At 43.3% G+C, this 11,431-nt stretch overlaps 1 protein-coding gene, 1 non-coding gene and 1 pseudogene across 4 annotated transcripts; 2 read left to right on the top strand and 1 right to left on the bottom strand.

The window, feature by feature from the left end:
• Positions 1-2,494: 2,494 nt before the first annotated feature.
• LOC119307900 lies at positions 2,495-6,428 on the bottom strand (annotated as a pseudogene).
• Positions 6,429-6,455: 27 nt separating this feature from the next.
• Positions 6,456-6,527, top strand: TRNAP-AGG. Its single transcript has one exon. It is a non-coding gene; the product is annotated as a tRNA-Pro (tRNA).
• Positions 6,528-7,366: 839 nt separating this feature from the next.
• LOC119307899 (pumilio homolog 24-like) lies at positions 7,367-9,978 on the top strand. Of its 3 annotated transcripts, none has more exons than XM_037584002.1 (8): positions 7,367-7,990; positions 8,079-8,120; positions 8,299-8,360; positions 8,439-8,498; positions 8,603-8,642; positions 8,909-8,980; positions 9,301-9,350; positions 9,864-9,978. In XM_037584002.1, the coding sequence occupies exons 1-8, from the start codon at positions 7,883-7,885 to the stop codon at positions 9,892-9,894; spliced, it is 465 nt and encodes a 154-aa protein (XP_037439899.1). In that variant the 5' UTR covers positions 7,367-7,882; the 3' UTR covers positions 9,895-9,978. The 3 variants fall into 3 exon arrangements, with proteins under 3 accessions (XP_037439899.1, XP_037439897.1, XP_037439900.1); XM_037584000.1 differs by lacking the exon at positions 9,864-9,978 and adding an exon at positions 9,444-9,847; XM_037584003.1 differs by lacking the exons at positions 8,079-8,120; positions 9,864-9,978 and adding an exon at positions 9,444-9,847.
• The last annotated feature ends 1,453 nt before the right edge of the window (positions 9,979-11,431 follow it).

Genomic DNA, 11,431 nt, shown 5'->3' with positions numbered 1-11,431 from the left:
AACCAAACCCCCTTAGCATAGTTAGCACGTTACATTTTGCTGGATTCCAGCCATTTGAAGATAATTATCCATTGCTCAGTTCTGATTCAAACTGATGTTTGGCAGACCGAACTTGATAAACAGCATTTTCCCACCAGTTGTTCTTTTCTTCCTTGGTACGTTGTTTATCTAGGCACATGCATCTACGGATACATCAGTTATATTTTATTTTTTTCGAAAAGGAGGCATAAGCTTTGCCTCATCCATTAATTAAGAAGGAGAATAGAGTTTGTTTGTTACACCACACATATTACATGAGGTCCATTACTCTCCCGGCATTATGCTACCCAATTTGTGTGCACCCGCGGTAACCCAAAGTCTAGCTTCTCTTTTGATGGTGTTGAAGATGACCGGCGCAGGTGTTGACTTGTGCCTGAATATACGAGTGTTTCTCTCATTCCAAATGGTCCACCCAACTAGCATAGTGAGGGATGCCATGGCCTTTCTATTGGGGATGTTGCTTCCAGACATGTTTCTCCACCAAAGCGAGAGAGAGTGCAAATTGTCCCAAGTTGACATGTCAATCATATGGAGACCAAGCCAATTTTTGATGAGGTTCCAAATCCTAAGGGTGAAGTGGCACTTGTAGAAAAGATGGGCTCCATTTTCTTGCACACGCTGGCAAAGCAGACACAGTCCACAATTGCCAACCCCTCCTAGCGAGTCTGTCAGCCGTCCAAATCCTATTACGGGTTGCAAGCCAAGCAAAGAATTTCACCTTCGGCGGAGCCCAAGCGCCCCAAATGTAGCAGTGGAAGGTGGTGCCCATAGATCCAATGAATTGTGCATGATAAGCCGATGCCGACGAATAAAAACCACTTGTTGAGTGCTTCCAAACTATCTCGTCGATGGCATCCTCGCGTAGGTGGGTGTGGCGAATTTGCTCCCAAAGTATGAGAAATTGTCTAAGGTGCTCCATGGTCAGAACCATATTGAGGTTTATCTTGCGAATCCAAGCATCATCCGCCAAGGCCTCCTTGACTTTCCAATTTTTTCGCGAGGAGGCCAAGTAAATGAGAGGAGCAATGTCCTTCGGTTTCTTTCCATTGAGCCAAGGGGAACCCCAAAAGGGGGCAATGGCACCATTGCCAATTGAGATGATGGTAGAGGCGTAGAATAGGTTGATGTCCACCTTGTCGCATGGGTTCCCCATACCCACCCAAAGCTTGTCCGGGTCTTTCCACTCATACCAAAGCCAACGCAAACGCAAGGCCCGAGCAAACTTGTCAAGGTCGAGCACACCAAATCCACCAAGATGCTTTGGTCGACACACAGTAGCCCAATTAACCTTGCACTTTGCGCCGGTGATTTTGTCTGTTCCCGCCCAAAGGAAAGCCCTCTCGATTTTGTTGATGCTCTTTATTACGGGTGGCGGGATGATAAGTGGAGTGGCATGGTAGATGACTTGCGAGGTGAGCACCGACTTGACAAGGCTACCACAACCCGTAGTGGTGACGTTCTGCCCATCCCAAGGTACCAGCCTTGCGGCAACCTTATCTTCAAGGAATTGAAAATCTGCTCTCTTGAGTTGCCATATGGATAGTGGTAGGCCCAAGTAACGGATGGGAAAGTGAGCTCGGGTCGCCGGCAAGTTATGGAGGATCTCTCCTAGGTTGCGGTTGCTACACTGGATGGGGACATAGGATCTCTTTTGGAAGTTTGTCTCTAAACCGGTGACGTCACCAAAGCAGCGCAAGATGGACGACAGGTTGTCCATATCTTGTTTGATGGGTGCCATGAATACCATTGCATCATCAACATAGAGTGAGGTCCTACAAATAGCCCCACGACCTCTAATCTTATGGAGTAAGCCATGAGCAGTGGCCAAATCCAACACTTGTTGGAGAGGGTCAATGGCGATGACGAACAATAGGGGCGAGAACGGGTCTCCTTGGCGAAGGCCCTGTCCATGCTTAATAGGGGGGCCGGGAACACCATTGAGTAGAATCCGGGAAGTGGATGTGCAAAGGAGGGCCGCAACCCACTCACGAAATTTGCTAGGAAAACCTCTTCGTTGGAGGAGATCAAGAATGTAATCCCAACGTACGGAGTCAAAAGCCTTCCGAATGTCAAGCTTGAGAAGGATGGATGGAGTTTTGCTTTTGTGGAGCCGGCGAGCAAGATTGCGCACATACATGAAGTTATCATGAATACTTCTCTTCTTGATGAAAGCGCTTTGAGCCTTGGAGATAAGCTTGTCCATATGAGGCCCAAGACGGACCGCAAGCAACTTGGCAATGATCTTGGCTATGGCATGGATTAGGCTAATAGGTCTATGGTCACCAATTCCCTCCGCCCCAGTTATATTTTCGAGATGGTGGAGCTGATTGTGCAATTGATTGTACTGTGTACTGTCATGCAGTTTGGCAATAGTGATCCATTTTGTAATACAAATGAAATCATGATCTCTCATGACAAAAAACACCATCTGGATGTAAAATTGCAATGTCTGAAGAAAATAAACGATGTGAAGCTCAGACTGAAAATTAGAAATGGAGAGTAACATCATTCTGTCCTCGCTACTGTGACCTGAAGAGAAAATCTGATCGGTAACAAGTAGTACAGGCTAACCATTGAAGCAGCCCATGCTAAAAATTTATCCTTTCGAAAATCAGTACTACAATTCTGACAGATCCTCATGAATTTTCCTTTGTCATGATGAATGTGGAAAGAAATGCTGATAAATGAGTGGAGTAAAAGATGCTCTCCAACTAGACAAATACAGTATTGAACTATATTTTCCTTCAATCTCATGCGGTACTAAATAGCAGACATTCCAGCGAGTTCCCGCAGCTTCTCGCACGCGCGAAAGTGATAGCTGTTTGAGGGCCTAACCTTGCGAAGGTGGCAAACCCACTGAAATTTTTGCAGAGTTTGTTAGGAAATCACAGTGTAAGAGGCTCAAATAGAAACTAATCCGAATGGATCGATTCAATCTGTAGTAGCTGTAAATCCCTAATAAAGTTTCAATGTAAAAAATGACGATAACTAGAGCTTTGGATTGATGGTTTGTATAATCATATCCTACTGATCTTTAACTAGTTGCCGGCTTTCATAAGTACACTCACAAAGTTTATATTTATCAAAAAATTTCTCTCAAGAGTTGCAAATGATTTAACAAAATAGCATGATCAAAACTTGTTGAATAAAGCAAAAAAATTATATATACTCCCTCCGTTTCTAAATACAAGTCCTTTTAGAGATTTCAATATGGACTACATACGGATGTATATAGAGTTATAGACATGCTTTAGAGTGTAGATTCACTCATTTTGCTCTATATGTAGTCCATATTGGAATCTCTAAAAAGACTTATATTTAGGAACGGAGGGAGTATATATGTTATTTTACGGGTCCTCAGTTCCTCACCCTTTATAAAGTGATTTTACACCCTCTGTCAGGACAACCTGTGAACCAAGAAAAGAATGTATAAGATACATTAGCGGCTTAAGACTTGAGATCTGTGACCTCCAAATAAATGAGAGCATTTTTCTTACACTTAATTCCCAACATAAACTATAGATACGGCATGTGGTTCTAGAAAATGTGAATCCTCCTATAGTTGGTGGGGATAACTTTCTATATTCCTGTTTTGAATAGAGTGCCAATTGTTGGTACTCTGTAAAATTAATGCATTTCTACTCTTCAAATATGCTCCTTTCTCATATTGTGCCAACTACTATCTACTAACCGTGCAATTTGGTTCTGTGTTAAGTGACTAAATTTAATACTCCCTCCGTCCCATAATATACAATAGTGTCAAAAACGCTCTTATATTATGGGACTGAGGGAGTATTATTTACCAAAGTTTTCCAATTTCATTCACGGACGCACACTTCAAAATACAAATTCACAGCTAAGGATGAAGATTAACACCTGGTAAGCACAGTGGAAACCATTCCTGTATACTCTGGCACCTTTGGACTCCCGTTGCAGCATTAGCCTTGTTTTGATCATGTCAATAGGTGCAGTCACAAGTGTACCAGCCGTTCCAGCGATGCAGCTCGACCTTCCAGCCACACAGAAAAATAGCTATCAACATATTTCATCCAAGTATAGGCATCAAAATGCAGGATAAATTTCACAGTACATGAGATGTAATTGAAAACCTTCTTCAAGTGGTGTCCACATCAGCAAGACCTAAAGTAAATAAAGAAGAAACTTCAGTGGTGGCTCAATTAGTAGTACATGCGACAATTTCATTCCTTTCGATCAAAAGACAACAAAAAAAAGTGCATACCTGTTTGGCCTCATCATAAGTTGCCATTTGTGATGCCGTGAGGCAGCCTGCTCTCACCATAGCTGGGCCAACTCCTTTCCAAAGCGCTTTGACTCCTTCCTCTGATACAATTTCCCTCATCACTCCAATTGTACTAGTTCTGCTTGTACTCATCTGTGACCTCACCTATAGGATGTGCCCAGATCAAGATCAAGTCCATAAAACTATTTCATACTTTGAATTAAGTATCACGATACCGTACCTTTAAAACCTCCATCGGATTTGTCAATGCAGTTGCTAGGGCACCAGCAACTACTCCGGATGCAAATTTAAAAGCAAAGTTTGTTGAACCAAATGCATAGCTGCAGACATGTTTGCAGGGCTCATACAATCCTAATCGAAGGCCACCATAGATGAGGGATCTAGTCAATGCTGGTGCAAATCCCAGATAGAGTGATCGAGGCCCTTCCCTTTCTACCATTTGTGTAAATATTGCCCCCTGATAGGTTCACTAAAACTATTAAATTTAGCATTAATAGGTGATACATAGATGATGCGACACCTGAGGCTGTGCTTACCATTCCAACTAAGTTTCCTCTTTGCCCAGCAAGCTGCATTTGGAGTCTAATTTTGATAACGTCTGCAAGATGAAAACGATGGTACATATATAAAGGGTTTCTTATTTCTTGGAGAAACAAATATACATAAAAGAGTGGCCATCCTTTTACAGCGTTATCATTTAGCAGTATATCACTAAACAATTCACTGTTATCAATTTACAGTCCAGGTGCTACTTGACAAATATCTCCGAAAATTCACAACAAATCTGGACCATGCGACCTCCTTAGTTTCGGTCAAACCAATATATGTTTAATTTGCTTTGGCTCCACATCCATATGTCCCCTTTTGTTTGCTGATGTTAACCATTATCCACTATGATCCCGACAAAAAGGCTCATTTGTCGCACTCTGTTTTTTGGTATCAAACCCTACTAAATGTTTGAATGGGGAAATACACCAAGCCAAGAATTTAAAATAAATGCACTGATTAGGAGAAGTAATAAGCATAGACAGCATATAATACATGCATTCCATTCAAATACACGTCTCATTTATATCAACATATAGACCATCATGCATGAGAACAGATATTCCCAAAGCACAGCTTATCATGTGCTATGATGGATGACACTTTTCAACACAGCCTGTTGTGCTGGGAGAACTATACCTTAACCTAATTCAATAAAAAAAATCTGTTGTTTTACTGACACGGTTATTTCCTACAGGGAATATATCCCAAGCTTCTATCTACTTAAACATAGTTTCCAGTTCCACCACACATACCTATTCATTGCAAATCAGATGTGCTTTTCTTTGGAAAGAGCTGCTAATTTTTCGTTGACACAATAGAAGAGTTTACAAGGTCTTAGGGCACAAAAAGGCGCATCTCGACTCTGCACGGCACTGCGGCTCAATGGAGACAGAGGCCTGCTCTCTTGATGTTATGTGGCGAGCACATGGCATCACCCGGCATTTTGCCTCATCCTTTCAACTTGTCAAGGAACCGGCCTTGGTCATCTCCTTTCTTTTGAAGAGGCGGTGGCGAACGGTAGAATCTGTCGCCCGGCTTCTCAGCCAGCAATGTTTAGAACTGATGGACGCAAGTAAAACTAAGCCTGAAGCCCTGAACTATGACAGATTACCGCAAGGCTAGAACATGGTACTAGCAAATCTGTTCTCCCCATCAAACCCAACCCAATATATAATACTGTTAGTTAACAAAGTAGCGTGCAGGAGCAATTGGCTGACCGAGCGGATGCGTGACGGCGGTGGCGACGGCGACCGCGGCGCCGCTGGTGCCGAACTGGTACAGAGCGTAAGGCGCCGCGCCCCGGGGCGGCGTGCGTGCGTCTCCGGACATCGGCGATGCCATTCCTCTCCGCGCCGGATCCCCCTGGCCTAGTCGCGCGGGACGGAGAAACGAGGGAGACGAAGCGATCAAGCAGATGACGGAGGGAAACAAGATTTGAGCTCGGGACGGAGGGAATCGGGTATATATTCTTCTTGCAATTCCTGCTCCGGTTCTCGTGGGGGAGAGCGGAAGAACTATCGCCTGAATCACCACAGGGCGACAATTAGATTGTGCAATCGGTCTGTGATAAAGATGTAGAAGATTCCTTTCTGTTAGCATCAACAAAGGGCATTTGGTCTAGTGGTATGATTCTCGCTTAGGGTGCGAGAGGTCCCGAGTTCAATTCTCGGAATGCCCCGATTTTTTCTTCTTTACATAGTAGAATGCCCGTGCGTTGCTACGGGCTTTTGAAATATTTTACAGATGTTATATGAACATAATGCATGTTAAATTTTACATATAGAAAAAAGATAGCACAACCATAACCAGGTAATAATTGAAGTTCACCTCACTTGCAATATAAAATGACTAAAAAAGGCAATTTGACGATGTATACATATAGAGCGATTATCCAACTAACAATTTGTTACAAATTAAGAATTGCTTGATACGCTTAAAATATTCTCACATAATATCAGGATTGTTGTCTTTAACATCATTCACACGATATTTGATCAAATATAATACAAACTTCTTTCTCAACTCATTCCCATCCTGCGCAAAAACACTATGTAGTTAGCATGAATACTTCGTGAACGTCACCAGAATACATCTCTATCTCTCACATATATGCAAATAATCATATTTAACATGTACCTTTTGTATTATTATGTATAACATACATATAAAGAAGGATTATTTTCTCGTGATGTTTCAGTACGACCCATCATTGTTACGTCATTGCCTATGTCAGTTGCTATTTTTAAAACACTATCCAAGTCCATCACTTTTTAATCTCCGTTGAAGAAAACTTAAACATATAAACATATAAAAATATAAGAAATATTTTATACTACATTATATAAACATTTATAATAAATTAAAATAAAAGTGAGACTAACACAACTTTTTATATTTGCAAAAATGTTTTTTAGACAAATTTGCAAAAAAAACTAACTTTTATTTGACGAGGAAATAAAACTAACTGAGTACCCCTAATTAGATTTTTTTAGACAGCCTGAGGCATTCATCCAGGGCCCAAAACTCTTTGAGCAGCGGATGGGCCAGCCCAAGAGTGGACGGGCCGAGCTAGAGACTGATAGATTTCTTCTGTGTTTTCTTTTCCACCTACTATACATCTTATCCAGTTCTCAAAGAAATACTATACATCTTATCCTCACGGCATCACACAGTCCTCTAACTCTCTCAGCTCGAGCCTGATCCCGTCCCTGCCGCTTCCCGTCCATAGACGGCGTCGCCGCATTCTTGTCTCCCCTCCACGGCGTCGGCCGGCCCCTCCTCTCCCAGCCATCTCTCCTCCATGTCGCGCGCCGAGCCCGTCCTCCCTTCCCTCGATGGCTTCGTCCGCATCCTCCTCCGACTGCCACGGTGGCTCGATTGGTTCGATCCACCGCCATCCACGCCCGACAGGTTATTCCGACGATGGGGCGGCGGCGAAGCTTAGCGCGATGACAGAGCCTTCCTCCAGCTCTACCAAGAAACCCTCGCTCTCCGTCCGTCTTCCTCCCTTTGCCAGCACCACCTAGCGTCGCCATGGTCGGTGGCCGCGACCACCAACAAGAGGAATCGCGAGGCGGCGGCGGCGGCACCAAGGGGAAGCCGCAGCCCGTCACTGCCAAGGAAAAGCGGGTCACAGCTAAGGTACGCATCGTTGGAGCATGGGTGTTGATTTAGAGTATGGGCTGCTTGAGTTTGAGCTGAAACCGGAATGTTCTTGACTGCATGGCAGGAAGTGTCGGAGTCGAGGAAGCCCGACTACAACCTTAAGAAAGTAATTGTTACTTTCATCATGTTTCCAGTAGTATCAGTTTCTGTATGTGATGCCATAATTTTATTCCAGTAGACAAGTTGCAATTTGTGCCTGAATCGCCACCTCTGTTTATGATGATTCAGTACCATATTTTGGGCAACTCTAATTTTGTTTGCTCGCGGCACCTAAATATTAACAGGACATCGAAGTACTATGGGGAAAGATGATAGGTCGTCATTTGAGCAAGGAGGATATAATCAAGTAAGTGTCACTATCAAAGCCTTGTGAGTTGCGACATATGTTCAACTTCTTATGTACATGGATTTCTCATCTCTACAGGCTAGTTACCGAGGCCCTCCGTAAAATGGATTGGAAATATTTGGAATTTCTGGATCCCATGTAAACGCATCTGTTCTTCAACTAAGTTGCTGACACTCATTCTTTATGAATGCGTTGCATATGGTGTTTTGGTACTTATTCTGATAGCCACCATTTTTTGTCAGACATGTGTGTAGTGGTTCTCACACTCAAGAGAGTGGCAAGGTACATTTTCTGTTATTTTTTTCTCTTTCCATTTTCTTATTATATCTTAAGAGACATATTTCAGAGTGATCACTTGGTTTAACTTTGCCCACTCATTTGTTTTATCCGATATTTATTTATTAACTTCTGCAGATTCTAGAGACACTAAATAGTCATGCAAATTGAACTGTACAATAGTTGGTGCCTCACACTGCATATTCAGTATTATTTTCCTTCTCGCTTATTTCCAGTGTGCTTTTGCAATTTAACACAGTAATGATTTTCAGGTTAGGACGCATATTATCAGAATCTTGAAGAAGCAGATTATGAAGCTTGATGTCAGTGATTATGGATGCCTTGTAAGTGATGTCTATATATGTAATATATTTTAGTGTTCAAATAGGATCATACTGTGTGGCTTCTATGCTTTAACCTATACAAACATTCTCCCAGTGCACAGTAACTTCAGATGGTTTTATGCTTCCAAGCGATTAATCATCAGCTGAACTAACATGTCTTTTATCCTCCAGTTCTTTGTTTGTCTTCTCTCCATTGTCGATGACAGAAAACTTGTTACTAATTCTAACCGACACCAATTGTTTGCTTGAAGCAAGCATTATGCTACCATTACAAGCAATCTGAAGAGACAATGCTTATAGCTTACTTTCAATATTTGTAGGTTCTATTTGAAGAGCTGACAAAGCAGTTAAAGGAAATCATATTGATAAGGTAAGAGGAATTCCAAGCTTATAATGTGCTTATTTTTACTTGTTAGTTATATGCACATGAGACTATTTATGATAGAGCTCCTTGCTGGAACAGACCGGGAGACGCCAATTGCTGCAGCTATTGCACACACTTTGCTCACATTATCTGACTCCGGCTGATTCAGTTTGTCTGAATTTCAATGTGCCTTCCCTTATTTCACTAAAAAAATATCAGTATATATAACACCACCTAATAGTACCAACGAATGACGTACGAACTGCTCCATTAGGAGTAGAGATACGTAGTTCCTTATCCATGTATTTCTAACAAGAGATTCTATGCAACTGAAGTTTAAGTCATTATTTTTATTTCTATATGATATTAGATGCCTCAGGTTTTTACCATATTGAGAAGCAGATGAATTAGAAAGAAATATGAAACCTTAGTAATTTTGTTCTTCTTTACCAAGTCACTGTCCAAGCATCTTCCTCCTGCATATGTTGGAAACTTCACGCTGTCTCTTGTTATTTCTAGCTTAAACAGGTCCATCTTTGACCAAGTATAGGACGGGCAGATGTCGCGAAAGGAATACTCATGGTTTCTGAAGACTGACCATGCTCCCTCGAGTACTACGCAGCAACAAACTCAGGTCAGTGTGCATTAAGATCTACAATAGTATGTGGTTGTAATGCAGAATTGAATACTTTACCTTGAGTTGCTATAATTTGATCCGGCGACTTCATGTGCTAAGGACTTCCTTGTAGACTATGTTCTTCATGGTCGTTAATAAGGGCTCAGATCTTTTTCGCTTATTTGAATTATTGATTTGTTCCTTGCCCTTGCCCTTGCCCTTGCCCTTACCATTGTCGTTGTCCTTGATGGCGAGAATCTTAATGTTCCTCTTCGCAGTGGCTCTAGACAATGCGACGTAGAGCTGACCGTGAGAGAATATCGGGTCTGGTAGGTACACCCCGACAATCGGGATGGTCTGCCCTTGTGCCTTGTTGATTGTCATGGCAAAACTGAGCCTAATAGGGAACTGCTTCCTCTTGAACTTGAAAGGGAATATATCGTCATCGGATGGGCAGAGAGGTATCCGAGGAAGGAACACCCTCCTACCAGCATGTTGTCCTAGCACGATTTCTGCGTCGATGGTGTTCCTTTGGAAACCCCGGACCACAAGCCTTGTGCCGTTACACAACCCATTAGCTGGATCAATGTTTCTCAACAGTATAACGGGGCAATTTAACTTCAGTTTGAGCGCATGCGGAGGCAGCCCGTTGGGAGTTAGGTTGTTCAGGAACTCGGGGGCATAGTAGCCATGTGGATCATCCTCTGCAATATCAAAACTGTGGTAGATCTTCTCTTCGCCCTGGAAGCGCTCTATCATGCGTGTGTTTACCTTATCAATGTTGTCGTTCTTGGTGGAGAGGATCGCTCGAGATGTCATGTAATTTGGATCAGCCATGTTGTCGTCTAGAGCAGGAAATACATGGTCGATTAGCTTCTCTAGGTCAACGCCGTCTTCTGTTGGCTGCACACAAATATCTTCTGGGAGCCTTATGTTGCCTTCCTCGTCGGTTTCCTCGGTGTCGTTGCCTACCCTTAGCAAGTAATCTGCGAACCACGGGTCGTTATGCGCCCTCATGTTGGTGAGGAGCCTTAGGTGGCGCATGCCCTTCCATATGTACGAACTCCGCAAGGTCGCATCAATTATCTGACCCCGTGACCCCTTCCTGACGACCGGAAGCACCTGCCTGAAGTCCCCACCGAACACGACAGTCTTTCCCCCGAATAGTCGGTCCCGTCGTCCCATGATGTCCCGCATGCTATTGTCCAGTGCCTCAACCGCTTGTCGCTTCGTCATGGTGGCCTCGTCCCATAGGATGAGTGAAGCCATGTGCAGGAGCTTGGCCGTTCCACTTTGCTTGGTGAAGTTGCACGACCCCCCATCTTCAATGCTGAGTGGGATCTTGAACCTCGAGTGGGCTGTCCTTCCTCCAGGCATGATGGAAGCCGCGACGCCCGACGTCGCCGTAGCCACCACGATCTTGCCCTCGCCTCGAACCTTTGCGAGCAGTGCCTTGTATAGGAAGGTCTTC

This window comes from Triticum dicoccoides, chromosome 5B (genome assembly GCF_002162155.2).
Source record: "Triticum dicoccoides isolate Atlit2015 ecotype Zavitan chromosome 5B, WEW_v2.0, whole genome shotgun sequence".
NCBI lineage: Eukaryota > Viridiplantae > Streptophyta > Magnoliopsida > Poales > Poaceae > Triticum > Triticum dicoccoides.
This window is presented reverse-complemented; position numbering and strand designations above follow the sequence as displayed.